The 17767-nt window shown below is 47.9% G+C and overlaps 1 protein-coding gene across 1 annotated transcript in view; it reads left to right on the top strand.

Annotated features, from left to right (window-relative positions):
• The window catches only part of tanc2b (tetratricopeptide repeat, ankyrin repeat and coiled-coil containing 2b), a 96387-nt gene that overhangs the window by 46003 nt on the left and 32617 nt on the right, over nt 1–17767 (top strand). Inside the window, exon 3 of the mRNA XM_084485521.1 lies at nt 13952–14020. Coding sequence (XP_084341647.1) covers nt 13952–14020 — 69 coding nt within the window. The remainder of the gene's footprint in view (nt 1–13951; nt 14021–17767) is intronic.

The raw sequence follows: 17767 nt of genomic DNA, 5'->3' as shown, positions 1-17767 counted from the left end.
TTGCCAGTGGAGTTTACTGAGGGCAATTTTGCGGCCATGCATGATGAGGGCAGAACACGATGCGAGGAATAAAATTGACAAGCAGCTTTCAGTCAGTGAGTCACCTTGCGGGAACTGCACTCAAAACGGACCTCGGCAATGATAACCTTGGGCCAATTTGTTTTTGGGTCTGTCCGCATCGGCGTTTATGCATTCGCCTGTAGCCATTTTGACTTATCCACACTCTGGTACCCCTGTCTCTCCCAGACATCTTAAGACCCCCCCCCCCCCCCCCCAATCTACCAAATGACTCTAGGCCTCCAGCCATCCGTCACCTCCTCCCACTCCCACCGTCCACGCCTCCCTATCCCCCTCTCCTCTTCCATTCCTCTTCCATCAGATACATGTCAGCATCGGCCCTTAGAACGTATACATCACCTCCGACTCTCCGTCTCGCCGCCTAAATCCGCAGTCGGCCTACGAAAACATTATCATAAGAAAGGATTGAGTGGTTTGCGCGGCTAGCCAAGGGCTGATGAACGTTCATCTCTGCCGCTGCTGTGTCTCTCCGCACCATATTCATTTGTTTGCCTCCCCATTACTCTCCAGTATGTCTGTTTAATAGTCCCGTCTCGTTATTAGCCCAGTGAGTCAGCGGCGCGAGGCTGGTGGAGGCTGGGGGAGTCAGCGGGGCGCAGAAGTGGCGAGCTCTGCCTCCAGTAAGCCTTAAACACTCGCGGTATGGAGTCAGGCAGCATGAGCACCAGGCATTTACACTCACACAGTCTGTGGGGCATTGAGGTACTGAATAGGGAAATTTAAAGTACTAGAAATCTCATATTTTAACAATTTAAAGGTCATTTCTACCTGTGGTAATGAGTTGACTATGTGACCAGGTAACAGGATCAGTCCATGCATTCATCCCCATCACTCAACAACACTATTCAACGGCGCTCAACCCTAATATTGAATCATCGCCCCCCCCCCCTGGCCCTAATCTCTGGCTCTCCTCTGCTGCTGCCGGCGGTGAGGACCACGCCCGCACGTCGAGCTCAATAGCATCGCTAACACCCATCGTGACACGGCCCCGGCGCTGCAATCCAAGGCACCCCAGCGATGTTAAGGCAGACTACCTGTCTGGCTGATTATAAAGGACACCCAAACACCTCCAGGCTACTGCTGGCGCGGAGAAACCAGGTGTCAGTGGTTGCTTCCCCAGCGCTGCGGGCTCTCCAGAACCCCCCCCCCCCCCCCCCCCCCCCCTCCGTCATATTTATATTTGATGCCTTTTCATTATTCAGACCTGCTTGTTTTGCAGTTGTAGGCCCATCTCACCCCTGCAATGGAGACTCTGCACTGTGTGTGTGTGTGTGTGTGTGTGTGTGTGTGTGTGTGTGTGTGTGTGTGTGTGTGTGTGTGTGTGTGTGTGTGTGTGTGTGTGTGTGTGTGTGTGTGTGTGTGTGTGTGTGTGTCATAATGATACAGAAAGGAATAGGATATGAATATCGGGGCACAGTAGCAAGGCCAGGTCTTTTTTTTTTTTCCCCCTGTGCTCTCTCTCTCTCGTGAGCGCTCTGCTTGAATCTCTTGAATTCTCTCCATCCTCCTGCTATGTTATTCGGAAGCTAATGCCTTTTAATTATTCACTTCAGACATAGGTTTCCTCACTTCTGTCAGCTAGATCTCTCCGTCTGTCTGTGTCGGCTAGCTCTGTCAGCTAGCTCCCTCTGTCTCTGTCAGCTAGCTTCTGTCTCTGCCAGTTGACTCTTTCTGTCGCTGCTAACTAGCTGTCGCTGTCTCTGTCAGCTAGCTTCTGTCTCTGTCAGCTAGCACTGTCTGTCTCTGTCAGCTAGCCCACCGTCTCAGTTAGGTAGCCTCTGTCTCTCTCAGCTAGCTCTCTATCAGCTGGCTCTCTCTCTCTCTCTCTCTCTCTCTCTCTCTCTCTCTCTCTCTCTCTCTGTCGTCTACCTCTGACGCCGTCAGCTAGCTGTTCCTGTGTCTCTGTGTTAGCTAGCTCTTTGACTCTTTGTCTGCTAGCTGTCTCTGTTGCTGTCTGCTAGCTCTCTCTTTCTCTTTCTCTCTACTCTCCCCCACTCTCACCCCCCCACTCTCTCTCTTACATTCTTTCTTTCTTTCTCTCTCTCCTGCTCCCTCTCTTTTCCCCCTCTCTCCTTCCGCCAATCCTCCATCTCTCCCTCCCTCCTCCATCTCTCCCTCCCTCCTCCATCTCTCCCTCCCTTCTCCATCTCTCCCTCCCTCCTGTATCTGCAGAGGAACTGTCCTTCCCCTCTCCCACCGCAGTACTAGATTTGGTAACAGACTAAACCGAATGACACCATTGTTGTTTGCTGTTGCCTTTTTTTGGCATTTGACATGAAATGTTCTCTCTCTCTCTCTCTCTCTCTCTCTCTCTCTCTCTCTCTCTCTCTCTCTCTCTCTCTCTCTCTCTGAGAGAGAGAGAATATGCCTGCCAAAGCGTGACAATCCTAACCACACACACTAACCACAGAGTGCCATAATAAAGATTGCACTCTAGTCCGGTCTTAGAATCCAATGTCACCATGAATTCTCTGTTACCCTTGGAGTACCACAGTGTCTGGACCAGCACCACTGTCTTGCTCTGCGGGCTAAATTCAAAGTGTCAGACCAGTTTGAATCACAGCGCGCGACCCGCTTAAACAACGACCTTCCCCAGTATTGGAAAAGTATTTGCGATGGCCCGTGTCGAGTCCACTGACAGTCCACTGACAGTCCAATTATGTCCGAGCTGCAGTTAGGGAATTTAGGAAGCACATGGTCTGGTGTCTGGAGCTCAGAGTCCGCCCCCCCAACTGAAGGCTGACCTTCCGGGTCTTGACCTGGTTCTACTTGTTCACTGCGTCGCCGGCCGTCTAGTAGTCTGTTGAAACCTCTTTCAGTGTTTGCTCTATAATGGCGAGTAGCGGGGCGACCGGCGCTCTCGCTGGCGAACAGCTTCAGCTTCCACTCAGAGACCAGGGGCAGCAGAAATCTCTGCTTATTGCAAATTGGTGCCAAGCAATTCCCTTTGACCCATGCACTACGCTACACTGACTGTTTTCCCTCATGGTTTAACTTTGCTATATCGTTGATTTACTAAGTTTTACCTTGTACAGTTTTTCAAACTTCTTAGTTGAGTTCAAACGAATTGGAAGTAGCAACACTTTTACTTTTTTTAATGAATATACTTCCATATGGTAGCTCCCTTACGCAGTAGGCCGATTAAGTCATTATATCCAATTAAAATCCTTTTTTTTTGTGCTGTAAATAACATCTTTATCGGTTTTTTTTTTTTACACCCTCAGTTTATTCTAATAAATTGTAAATCGAGTGCAAAAACTGGTCCCAAACATTCTGACCTCCTAAAAGTGCTGACTCATACATTGCAGTAATCCAGCTCCTCGCACTCTATTATGTTCTGTCGGTGCATCATGATGCCAGCGATCTCGGCTATATTAAGTACACCTATTGGGTTCTTCGGAAAGCACACATCCATTGCCAAATAAACAAATAATTTGGCTCTGCGGAACCGCCTGTATTGTCTGCTTCTTATTTAACTGTAACGGATGGACAACGGCATCTAAAATAGTAAATAAAATAGACGGAACATATCACAGGGATGTGATGTTTATTAAACACCAACGAATACCTTCTCAGGGAAATGTCAAAGGGTATCTAAAAGTCAGCTAATTGCTAGTTTATTCTTGGAAAGACTCTTTTGTAGGGGTGTATTCTGAATCCCACGTTTTGTGTAGTTTGTACTTCCTCAAAGCCCGAAACTCAGAGGCTTCAACCAGTTGTGCCGTCGCTGTAATGGTAATGTACTGGCTGGGCCTCGTGAGTGTACAGCCATTGGTCACCTGCTTGGCTATGAAAAATAGACTCCACCCATTAAATCGCCTTGAAGGAGATCAATACACTGAAATGTCGTGAGATTCAAATGGATTTCTGGGGACGTTTTCTGATGCTTAATGCACACCTTGAGCACCCCTTATTACCATAAGATCGTTAAATGCAGATTTATCTTGTCCTTCCCTTTAAAATCATCTGCATGTCAGATTAGTTAAAATAGTTTAGCTGATACAATTACACTACTCATTCTGACCTTTGTTTATTTCTGTGAAGAATATTCTTTGGTCTTTTCTCCCAAAGAGTCTCGACACAGAAAAGGGAACAACAAGAGTGTGCAGAAAAACAAATCTCTTCCTTCATAACCATGAGCTAAGTGTCAGGCAGAAGCCCAATGTTTTCACATGAAACTCCGTCTCCCACAAGCCCCAGGGGCAGGCATCGGTACCCCAAGCAGGAGTCAGCCCATCTCTCTTCCCTCCGGGGAAACAGGCATGGAAAGGCACACCACGAGAAAGTGCTCTCTCATTCGCACCGGTCACACACCAGAAGGGGAGAAGCCTTGGCTTAATCAGAGAGATGTAAGAAAATAGTTGCCTCATAACAAGCTTTTATTCATTATCTCTCTCATAAACTCAAACCTTTAAAATGTATGTTCCCATGCTAGACCGACATGGAACTAGCCTTGAGCAGGTAGTATTTTTTTATGTCATTTTTAAAGATGTCCCATCATTATACGCTAGAGGAGCAGTACATTTTCATGGTCGCCTACCCCCCTCCTTCTACTGTCAAATTGGGAACTAGGAGCAAGGGAGGGAGAGGGACTATGAATGAGCACGGGCGAGAGAGGGAGGGAGAGAGAAAGAGAGAGACGGCAGTATGGGATTGTGAGGATTTTTAATGGGCAACACAAAACCGGAGGATTGCCTGAAGGACTACCCAGGCCATTCAAGTCCACTGGACTAAAGCAGTGTTTTTGATGTCTAAATTTATCTTGTCGTTTCTGTTTTTTTGTTTGTCTCTTTCTCTCCTCCCCTCAACACCACTCACATCACCCTCCTCCTCCTCCCATCATCACCTTCATCATCCCCTCCGTCTCTCCCCCCCCCCCCTCCTCCCTTCAGGGAATCTGCCATATTAAAGCGGCGTTGACACTTCCATTTCCGTTGAGTTATTTCAGCCGCACGCGCTTCCCTTCTCATCTCCATGATGTAATCCCACAGTGGTGTGTCAGTCGCAGCCGCGAGGTGTTTGATTGGGACTCTTTATTTTGTGCGATTTTTCCTCTTTCTTCCTTTTAAAAAAAGAGAGAAAAGTGAAAAAAAAAAAAAAAAGACATTACACATTCGCTCTCTTTATGTGTTTCTCCCGGAGTCCACCCACTCGCTACTGCGACACATCTTTTCTCAGCAGCACCCATTGCCGGCCGTGTAGGAGGTGAGGCATATTTCTTCCCCTTCGCTCTCAGTTTTGAGCGTCCTTTTTTTTTTTTTTCTCCTCACACGCACCTGCTCGCTTCCCTCGCTCTCTCACTGTCACTCTCTCACTCAATATCTCACTCTCTCTCACTCGCTCGCTCTAGTGTTTTCTCACTCTGCTCTCGCAGTCTCTCTCTCTCACCCTCTCTCTTTTATTTTTCTCACACGCACCTGCTCACTTTACCTCTCTCTCTCTTGCTCTTGTTTCTCTCACTCTCTCCCTCTCTCTCTCGCTCTCTCTCTACCTCTCTCTCTCCCTCTACCTCTCTCGCTCTCACTCCCTCTCCCTCCTTCCTGTTGAAACACCTCCATCCGTCCAGGACCACGCTGAGTCGTGGCGCTGCCAGCCCGGGCCCTGACGCACACGGTCGGGCGCGCATGCGTCACTGGCGCTGGGGGTCTTCCAGCACCTCCTCACCCTGCTCACACGCCGCCTGTCAGCCGGCCAGACCCGACACCGTGGGTGATTGGGTGGGTGGGTGAGGGTGAGGGGAGGAGGGGGGGGGGTCAAAAGGTTGCAGGCTTTTTTAGGATGGTGGGGGCAGATGGAGGTTGGAGCCGACAGGCAGCTAGTGAGTGCATACGGGAGGACGCGTAGTGACCCTTGCAGTATGGCTCTGTACCGCTCTACACGGTCGGGGGAAAAGATGTGTGGAAGGAAGGGGGTTCCACTGCCCCGTCCTTGCCTTGGGCCGGATCTGTACTGGGCATGTGCAATGGCGATCGCTTCATGGCACCTTTACCACCCATCCTAAACATGCGGACAAAACGTGATACCTTTCCTCAACTCAACACGAGGGATTATCGAAAATTGTAATTGGTAATGGTTAAAAGAAATGTGAATATACTGTATAGCTATCTTAGCTATCTTTATTTATATATATATATATATATATATGTATGTGTGTGTATATATATATATATATGTGTGTGTGTATATATATATATATATATATATATGTGTGTGTGTATATATGTATATATATATATATATGTGTGTGTATATATGTATATATATATATATATATATATATGTGTATATATATATATGTGTGTATATATATGTATATATACAGTATATGTGTGTATATATATGTATATGTATATTTGTAAATCTGTATATGGTGTGTGTGTGTGATATATAAAGATATCCATATATAAATAAAACAACAAAGAGATAGATTTCCCCCTTGTTGAGTGCTGAGTCATTGCATTTAAAATCAAGGCCTACTCCCAACTATTATAACATTATGTTAGAAATACCAAGCATTAATATTTAAAGAGTAATGTTTGTCCCTTGCCACCTCTATGCGTCTTCCCTAATGAGTAGTTAATTGGATAATTGGTGGATTAAAGTCGTTAGGGACCCTGAATGCAAGTCGCGAGGAGGAAGTGCAGAAATGGCGGCACACACACAGCACCATTTTTGTTTACATTTGGACTCCAGGCAATCATCAGTTTCTTCATAGAGTAGAAGGAATGAGCCGGCTCTTCCACAGCCGGAGCGCCCGGTCTTCTGTCTTCCTTACGTTATTGTCCGGGCTGATGCCCTGCACTCTGGAGGGAGGGCCATCGATTAACCGTTTGCCATGGGCGCCTGAAAAACCAATATGCAGGCATAACAGATGAGCTGCTGCTGCTGAAAACATTTCTTCAGATTGTTGTTTGCTTTGCCGTCTACTACAGTGAGCTTAAAATGGCAACCTTTGAGTTCTGACCTTCCACATTTCACGTCCTCCATCATCATCCATTCTGTTTGTGACAGTCCGTACTAAATGACGTATGTGCCTTTGTACCTAAAACTACCTAAAAGCGAGTTTGAGGCCTGCGAGGTGGATAGTCAGAATAAAGTCGATTTTAATTCAACACGCGGCCTTCAGTACGTTCCTTCAGTACGTTCCTTCAGTGCGTTCCCTCTCAGCTAAGCAGTTTGCTGTGTTTGTTCAGGTCTTTGTCCCCGGGTGACACCGGGACAATGAGCAGAGAACTGACTTTCTCGGGAGGGAGTTATGAACGAGGGGACGCAGGTGTGAACGTGCCCCGAGCCTTCTGCTGCACACTACACCCTCCGTCCGGACGCCAAGGCTCACGCCGAGAGCCCCACGCCCCCCGGTCTCCAAGCGTTCGGGTTTCTCCTGCTCCTCCCCTGTGTGCACACAAGGCGTATGTTGGTGGTGGATAAGATTCGTTAAGCCCCCTTCCCGCTACACAGCTGCCACAGAGGGAAGGCGGGTGCTAGGTTCCAAAAGTCTGTATGTGCAAACGCACACATGCACATGCACTGGTCTTTTCATGCTGGTGGGCTCGCTGTGTTTATAACGCCATGGCTTGTTGAGAGCAGGCGACCCTCACATCACAGTGGCTCCAGAGTGGAGTTGGGCGTTGGCCATGCAGCTGCAGTTATCGGCTGGTGAAACTGCTGGCTCTGCTTTCTCCTACCCCCCCCCCCCCCCCCTCCCTCTCACCCTCCCTCCCTTCCCCCCCTTCAGGCGTTCACCCCTCTCCACTGGCCTTTCCTTACCCACCCCCGTCCTCCATATCTACTTCTCTTTTTTCCCACCTTATCTATCTTTACACACATACACACAGCCACTCCCCTCGCTCTCCCTCTCCCTTTATATCACCTTTCTCCCATTTTCTCTCCGGCCTCCATATCTTTTTCTCTGCCCTTTTCTCCCTCCTGTCCTTACACACCAACACAAGCACACACGCGCACGCACACACACACACACACACACACACACACACACACTCACATGCACACGCACACGTACAAACACTCCCTCCCTCTCTCCCGCCCTCTCCCCCCCCCCCCCCCCTCCCTCTCTTTCGCCCTTCTCACACTCGTCCTGCAAGACAAGTCTGGTAACAGCAGCGAGCAGAGCACCTGCATAATGCAGTCCCCACTCCCCGAGGGGGGGCTTTCTCCAGCCGGATCCCCCCCCCCCCCCCCCCCCCCCCACTCGTTTTCACTACCAGAGGAACGAGAGACATTACAAATTGTCCCCTTCGGGCCCCCCCTTCTTCTTCAAGGTAACACTGCATGGGGGCAGACAGCTTTGTCTTTGGACTGTCACTCCCGCTAATACTACTGAGGCCTGGCAGGGCCCGGCCAGTGACCCCCCGCCCCGCCCCCCTCCCTCCCAAACGGCACGCCGCACCCCTGTAGGGTGGAAATACGGGCACTGCCGTTTTTTGTGCAAGTGTACACAAAGTCAGTATGCAGTCGCAGTGACCCGCGACGTCAACCCCCTACTCTGGCAAAAACATTTTTGAATCGGTGTCTACCTGGGACTTCCTGCGACATCATTCGCAGGAAGTCAGGAATTTGACCTTGTAGCCGTGCTTGTGCGGGTGTGGAGTAGGGATGGGTCAGAATATTAGATTATTCGATTATTCGTTCCTGAGGGTCAAAGTCGATTTTTAACATTTGGACCGTTAACATTTTTTCCCATTCAAATAAACAAGAATTAACGGACTGAACTAATGTTGGTTCTGTAGCACTAATAGTTAATCATGTACAGAAAAACAATATACACAATACACAAGCATAAATATTAATATATATGCATACAACACAAACACTGATCACTGTTAAAGTTTGTTTTTTTGCGTTTAAGATATTAAGTGACTTCTTGCCGATGATCCATGGCTGCCTTTGTGAATGTCGGCACACATCGAATAATCGATTATTCGTTCATACCACCCACTGATTATTCGACCATGAAAAATTTGAGTTATTCACATCCCTAGTGTGGAGACTGTTGTGCGACAGTGCGAGGCAGTGTGGTGTCCTTTAGAAGTGGCCACCAGGGACAGCCCGGGCAGGTTATCTTGGGGTAGTGACTGAACATCAACAACAACACAACACTCTTCACAGACACATTGCCATCCGTGCTAAACGCCTTCCCGGGAGTTTTCCTGTGCCCATGTCGGGGCTTGTGGTTTCGTAGGTACCATCGAATTGTGAGTGAAAATGGTGGCCGGTAAATACCTTTTATTTTATTTTTTTTTCTGTAGCTCTAAAGAAAGGGGCTGAACAAATAAACATGCCTGGACTCGACCCGTTTATTTTGGTAAAACATAAAGAGTCTAGTCCCTTGATTAAAGGGAAGGCCTGCCCTTCCTCGGGTTGGTCTTTTGTTTAGTGTCTGCCTGCGTCAGTCGTCTCTCAACCCGGTCCTTCAGATGCTGTGAAGCGACCCCCCCCCCGCCCCTTATCAGTAAAACTACTATCAATACTATCAATACCCCGCTGTCGACGTCTGTGAGGAAGTAGGAAGCCAACCTCAAACACAATGTTGACAAAGGCTTGGTTCCTTCTTCCCTAGCCCCGGTTGTTGTGTATGCTAATGGGGTCTTAAATGGCCGCCCGGTTTCTATTCACTGGGTCTGTGACGCATCGGGCCGTGGCCAGCAACGACGCATGGAGACACTGTCGTTTGTAAGACTGGACTGACGTAGTAGTGTGGGAGTCTCTCTCTCTCTCTCTCTCTCTCTCTCTATTTCTCTATCTCTCTATCTCTCTCTCTCTCACGAAAAGCACACATAAATATATATATACACACACTCTGTACTTTGGGTTGCTTCAAAGCAGTGTCCTATTGTCTCCTCCTGGCAGAATGTCAAAACCCACAGCAGACCCGGCTGTGAGCGTAAGCAGTTGGAAATATCTCTCTCTCAGCAGTCTTGTGTGTGTGTTTGTATTTCAAACCGTGTGATTTTTGAGACCACTACAAATGTTTCTTTCCTGTTTTTCAGTTTCTTCGCTGTTTGTATTGTATGCTAGCATGTGCTTGCGTGCGATGTTGCTTTCATTTTTGGTTCCCACTTGATGCAAATGACGAGTTTATCTCTACGGTGTAACATATGTTGTACGGCTGGGTGTGAGATCGCTTGGGATTTTCCACTTTTTTTTTTACTCGGTTATTGTTTTCATATTAAAGTAGCCAGAAACCCTAGAATTTCATGGCTTTGTGAATGGGGTTACATGTCAAATGTAGTGACGAAGAGTGTGGTCATTTAGCCTTTTAACACACAAACATGCATACCGCATACATCAGACATGGAGCCATGAGGAACGAATACGTTAGCGTACCCTGGCACAGAAACTAATCCTATATGACATAGAAAATGGATGTTCTCTGTGTGTGTGGGCGCTCCGGTCTTCTGTAGAATGTCAGCGTGTTTTATTGTTATAGTTCCTGCAAAGTCCCTTTTTTGTTTTTCCGTCTGATTTAATGTTATTTACCTTCAGCTTCTCAAAGCAAGACCCAGCGCGTATAGCCGTGCTGTTCCCAGACCTTTCAAGGATGGCTGAACATTACAGTACGTATAGTGACACACTGGACAACAATGAGTGAAGCACACTTTAGATTAGTGCACACACTCACTGGGCTCTGTTGAGAAGGGCATGGCAGTTTTCTATCCTCAGTATTGTACTTTTCTCTCCTAGGAAATAACAAGTGAAGTGACTTACCTTTCTACTTAAGGAAGGCATTCGTCTCTAATTCCTTCCACCTACGTCCTCCACTTTGAGTCAAACGGAGTCCTTGACATTCTGTTCCGTTCCTTCAGTTGCGGTGGCAGTTTTATGATGATAATGTGGATCAGTGCGGGAGACATTGTCCCATACGTCAAACCTTGCTTTTTATATTCGGTGTTTTAAATCTGTTCCGTGGAGTTTTCTGTTACACCGTGGTTGAGTGACGTCCTCTTGTCGTAACACCATTCATACCGCACCAAATGACGCCACCGCACTGCATTTGTCCGCCTCAAATGGTCGAGTATTTCTCTTGACAATTAGTGCACACGTTTTTACTTTTACATCCAATTTAGCCCCAATCACGGTTAACAGAATTTTCTCAAAGTGGTCCCTTTGTACGGCCTCTGTTTTGAATGGAGCACAAATAAGAGACATTTAATATCAAGTTTTATTCACTTCCAACCCCCCCCTCCATCTCGTCTGTGGCGCTGTTGAACGCGCGCCCGCTTGACGGATAGTATAAAGAAGGCCGCCTGATGGCTTCTCTCCGTCTCCGCAGTCGGGATGAAAACACGTCTTTGTCTCCTGTCAGTGATGGGGTCCTCCCCATTTCACGTTCGCTGCTGCTTAATAGGCCATTGATCTGTGTGGAGGCACAATGAACTGCAGATGTCCTGGCTGCCCCACAGATCACCGGTAACCACAAAGCAATCGTTGGCCGGAGTAGAGCCCCCTTTTTGCAACGAGAGAATTAAATGCAGTGAATAAACGATCAGTAAACACTCAACAGAAACCCCAGCTCACCCATCCTGAGCTGGGAAGCTTCCTGAGATTTAATAGAAGAAGTAGAATAGTATGTTTATCTTATTCTAATATATATATTTTTTATTATATTTTATTTCAAATTGGTAAATTTATCAGTATATATACTCTTGTTTCGCACTCTCTTTTCCCACTGCACTGCTGGTCACTTGTGAATTTCTCCTAAGGGGGATTAATAAAAGGACTATCCCATCCTATCCTAACCCGTCATTGTTGGCTGGGTTGTCATCAATAGATAACCATGTTTGGCCCTGAACCGAAGCAAAGCGCTGATCACGGAGACATTATTTTTGTTGTGGGTGGATGCATTTGAATTCAATGTTCGTCAGGGCAGTCCCAGTGACCTCGGTGTGTCTCGTAGCCGTATCCTGCATTCCCTCTCGTTTCTTCCCTCATTGAGAGCAGATGCCCGTATCCGTTTGCAAAATAAATGATTTCATTGTCATGTTCTACATCATTATAATGGGTGGCAAAGAATGCAAAGTTACAAATTAGTCATCAACACACTGCTCCGTACTTCATCTGTGAAGCCATTATAATAGAGCACAGAGGCAATGCGCCGTGCCAAATCTATTTTGTCAAGTGGGTGTATGTCGGTGTGAGATAATTTCTTTCCCTCCGCACGGCGGAAGTGACGTACATAGCCTACTTACGTCTGTCTCCGAGGCCCGTATTGATTTTACTACCATTTAGCCAATCAGGAAACCGACTATTTCTAAATGGATCTCAGTTGGCTGTTGTTATTGTTGTTATTGTTGTTGCGAAAAGAGAGAGGCCTTCGGGTTTCAAGATTGGCTGCAAACCTTCCCACATCCTGTTTAATGACGGCAAGTTGCGAATAGTTCACCGAAACAATCCCAGGTTGGTGTTTCTGAAAGCCGACCACAAAGTTCATTGTGTCGCATCGACCCCACGGTTGACTCTGTGAACAATGGCACCCTTACCTCCACTGCCAGTCTTTTTTCCGCGATCAGTGTCAATCTGAGTGGCCCAATTCTCCCACGACTCTGCCCTGTGGCTTATTCTATCGGACTATTGACAAGCTTGATCTTTCCACCAGCCCAGCCAATCTATCCAGCTGCATGTCAACAGCCGTACACACGCGCGCACACACACACACACACACACACACACACACACACACACACACACACACACACACACACACACACACACACACACACACACACACACACACACACACACGCGCTGCATCGCTGTGTGTGAATATGAGATGTGAGAGATAGCCTTTCGACGCCTGTTTGTGTACGTCCGTGCTGACAACAGAGGATATTTGATTAAAACGCGGCTCGGGGGGGCTTGCCAAAGCACACATTCCCCGGCGATAAAGAGCCCGCGGTGTCGCACCACGAGCCCCGCCGCCCGTCCGTCTTCATCCGAAACTATTGTTTAAAAAATAAAAGCCTATAAGCCCGGGCTAAATTAATAGTCGACCACCGCCGTAGTGGGGAAATGGTTATCGTGGGTATAAATCAAGGCACGGCTGGTCGCACCGCCACGCGTCACAAGCCAGAGAAGAGAGGAACAGCACGGCCGTGTGTGTGTGTGTGTGTGTGTGTGTGTGTGTGTGTGTGTGTGTGTGTGTGTGTGTGTGTGTGTGTGTGTGTGTGTGTGTGTGTGTGTGTGTGTGTGTGTGTGTGTGTGTGTGTGTGTGTGTGTGTGTGTGTGTGGACGCCTCCCAGCGGGCATCCTCTGCCCCTCCGCACGGCCCTGGTCCGCCGGCGGCTCCCCCGGGCCTCATTGATCTTCGTATCATTAGCCGTATGTAGATCAGAGGGGCGAGCAGCAGCACATCGCCCCTGATCGCTCAGCCACTGGGACCAGTTAGCGGACGGCAGCCGTCCCCACTCAAAGGCTTCGGGGGTGGGGTGGGGCCGCGCGGCGGCGGCGGCGGCGGGGGGGGGGGGGGGGGTGGTGGTGGTGGTGGTGGTGGTCTCGGGAACCGGAAGGGATCTCAGCGTGCACTTTGTGACCGGGGGGGGGAAAGAGCTGCGGATGTTTCCGACGGGGCGCTGCCACCGCCGCCGTCGCAGCCTCTCCGCGGCGGGCCGGCGGTGGAGGAAGTGGAGCCGGACGCTCGGCTCTCGCCGGGCCCCGGTCGGGGGCCGTGGGCGCGCGGGCCCCCCCGGACGGAGAGGCGTGGCGGGGCTCTGTGTCAGCAGCCTTCTCGGGGTGGTGGTGGTGGGGGGGTCTGGGCAGGCCTCTCTGGTCGGGGTGCGGAGCGTCCCGCGACACCACCGCAGCCACCGCAGCCGCGCTCACTCCCTGTCTCTGTCCTTCTCCTGCTCCTGGTCTGCAGATGGTGGGACCGAGGACCTGGGAGACGCCCGCTCGCCTCTAGACCACCCGCTGAGCCACGCCGGCCAAGGTGAGCACCACATGCACGCCGACGGACACACACACACACCTGCACCGACCGACCCACACACACACCGACACAAACTCACGTACACACACACATGCGCGCGCACACACACACACACACACACACACACACACACACACACACACACACACACACACACACACACACACACACACACACACACACACGGCCACATGCCCTTGCCAGCCAGAACCTGGCTCATTCAATCACATTCATTTCATTTAGTTGACAAATGATGATAAACAATGAAGAGGGAAAGGAAAACGGACTAGCTAACGGCAGACTTCTGTTGACGTTTGATGTTTATGTTTTTGTGTGTATTATGTCATATTGTTTGTTTGTGAGCTGAACTTTTGTGTATATATATATATATATATTAGGGCTGGGTAAAAATATCGATTCATCAATGCACTGAAATTTATTTGTTCTCGATTCAATTTCGATTCAGAAATCTTTTGAAATCTATAATAAAAAGAAAAAAAAATGTTCATGATAATAAGCTAAATATTTCACTGGTCGTTCATTATGGCCAGCAGTCCAATGGGAGTTATTTTGTTGTCAAAAACGATGGCACGTTCTAAGCCTAATTATATTTGCACAACTTTAAATGTAAGCACATTATGAGCTTGACAGTGTTTACATTTCAACTTAAAATAAGAGGGTCGTACTCATTCTCTCAAGCATACGCATACTCGTCATTGTAATCTAGAACCAAGTATGCCTAAATTTACATGGACATGCACATTTATTTGTCCATGTTATGTTTATTACTTTTATGCTGCAAGTTTAACTCAGGAACAATACTATATGATGTTTTATTCCAATACTATACAATGTTGTATTCCCTTTTTGCTAATTAAAGCACAATGAAATGGTTAATTCATTTTGGGGTCACTTTGTTCTAAACCAATACAAATAATGGACACATTATTTAGGTATTTTTGTCATCTGCACGTATTATTGAATCGATATCGACGCAATTGGATCGATATCTAATCGAATCGTGACCTAAAGAATCTGAATTGAATTGAATTGTGTGGTACCTGGCAATACCCAGCCCTAATATATATGTGTATATATTGCAATGGGTTATTTTATTCACAACTCTATTCAATACATCTATTGTACGTTGTACATTACACACCTCAACAGATGTTGAGGTGTCAACAGATGTTGAGGTGTGTAATGTACAGTCTGAAGTGTCTGTTTGTAAAGAGGTATGAGTAGAAATGTATGAAATGTGATATAGAAGGCTGTGAGGGGGAGATGATCATGATGACGGTCTTTGACCCCTGCGCTCCGGTCCATTTAAGCCCGTCCTGTCGTGTCGGTCAGGAGCTTTGGGACCGGCAAATGGCAGAAATAGCTCATGGCTATATGGCTTGTGGTGGTTTTTCTATGTGAAACCACCAGGAACTCCAAGCTGTTCCTCCTATTGCAGTGCACTGCAGGCTAAATGCTTTGGGAAGAATCCTGGTCAAGGTCAACAAGTATTTAGCTTTGCAGGGTACTTCAGCTAGCCAAAAGAATGTTTGAAAAATTTGTAATAATAATAGTGCTGGTAATGCTAATAGTAATACTTCACCCACAAGTGTTTTTATTTCAGGATAGCCTTTACTTTAGTTTTTATTATTATTATTATGATTATTATATTTCATCCATTTCCTGCAGCCTGTTTGAAGGTGTAATCACCAGCACTTTATCCCCCCCAGACTTTACAGAGGGGCAGTGTGTGTGTGTGCGTGACTTTTCCAGGCTAGTGTCATATTGACAATGTACGAACACCACGGCTTCCATTCCCCTTCCTGTAATTTAGTCTCCTCGAGCTCCTCTCCTCTCCTCTCCCGGCTGTGTACAGCGCGGGGGAGGCAACAGCGACAGATATAACATCAATAGAACAAATGTCAGCGCTTGACAGGGACGCTGTGGCCAATTATAATTTCTTCCCTCCCTGTCAACGTCCGTACGAGGCTGTTTGTGCCGCTCGGTGGCGGGGAAGGAAACGCACGGGGGCCGAGGGAGGGCTTGTGTCGCCAAGTGATACCTGACAGCTTTAAAAAAAAAAAAAAAAAAAAAAAAAAAATTAGAATAATAATCATCATTCAGGGGAATTGAGGTGATTGCATGCGTTTCTAAATAGTCACGCACGTGTCGTGTGATTGGTTAAAGGGGATATTATTATGCCACCGGGTGTGAGGGTGATTAGCCCGTTACAAGCCGTTGTTGAAAATCTGCCTCTTCTGACATCACAAGTCGGCGTGTCACCTTTAACGAGCGGCGTGTTCCTCGTGTCGGCGTGGACGGGCCGCCGCGCTGAGGCGGTTCCCGTGGTCGGGAACGGAGCGAGTGGGGGAGTTGAGTGCACATTAACATGGAGAGGATCAGAGATGTGCTCGCTATGCAAATGTCATTTAGAAAACAGACAAATGGCAACAGTGGGGGGAAAAACAAGGACTCTGAACTGTCGACATTTAACAGTGGCTTTTTTTTTTTTCCTTCTTTTTTTTTTGGATGAATACCGTTTTAAGTGACTAAGCGAAATGGCATGTTTTATTTCAATATATATTTGAAAGGGCTTTTTTGGAGCCTTTTTTGGACATGCCAGGAAAGAGCGACAGTAAGCCTCTCTTTGGAGAAGAGAGGGAGTGACCTGTGGCAGAGGACCACTGGTGGGGATCGAACCTGCTGCAAGGCGTACTTCCTGAACTGTTAGCGCCCTAGCGGGTTCAGCCGCCCCCAAAATGGCACTTTGGAAAGACTTCCACCCTATCTTATCTGTCGTGCAATCAGGCCACTGTGGACTGTCCGCTGGCATCTCTGGTACCGGAACGATCTGCACAAGGACGGGCGACAGCCAGAGAAGCATGCATGCGACATACAGACAGACAGTGATGCAGAGAGGTGTTTACTCGCTAGAGAAAATAACTCGCACGCAGGATAGATGAGCTCCTGCAACCTGTGGTGTCTCCGTGCTGCTGTTGTTTTTGCCCGAGAACATTGTTCAAAAGCAAACAGTGTTCACACTCTCTAGGCGTGTATTCACACACTGCCTTGAACACCACTTGTGTTTTCTCGAACACCCAGACGTTCCCAAGTGAACAAAGTTGAGAAACTACTCCGAGATGGTGATTGGGTGTGACTGTCCCGGCGTCTCAGACCTATTCATACGTGCTTGTCACAGACCGGTGGCTGTTAATGGATTCTAGGCTCCCGTGGGGGTCCGATGTGATGTGCGTTGCGTGAACAGTTGATTCAACAGTAACAATCTGCCGGGAATCGAGTGCCGGGAATCGAGTGCTCGGCGGTGGAGGGGGGGTGATTTAAGCAAAAATAATGAAATGGATGTGGAGTCGTCACAAAGAGCAGCTGTGGATTGTAGTTGTTCACCAGTGAAAAGAGAGTGTGTGTGTGTGTGTCGGTGTGAGTGTGTGTGTGTGTGTGTGTGTGTGTGTGTGTGTCTGCGAGCGTGTGTGTGTGTCTGCGAGCGTGTTTGTCGCTCTGAGCGATTCTGTGCATGGGACTTCAAACGCAGACAAAGGGTAAAAAAGAACACATTTTGACTGGCATTTTTGTTTGAGTGAGTGAACTTCACTCTTCTTTGTTCTATTGTTCGTGAGTCCGTTTTTTTTTTTCCTTTCCTCTCCCTGTAACAAAACTCTGACTGTCGGCCATGACTGTGCAGTATTTTGTGTTCACAGCGAGACATTTGCGGTGGTTAGTCGCGGCTTT

This window comes from Micromesistius poutassou, assembly GCF_964030765.1.
Source record: "Micromesistius poutassou genome assembly, chromosome: 21".
NCBI classification, from domain to species: Eukaryota; Metazoa; Chordata; class Actinopteri; order Gadiformes; family Gadidae; genus Micromesistius; species Micromesistius poutassou.
This window is presented reverse-complemented; position numbering and strand designations above follow the sequence as displayed.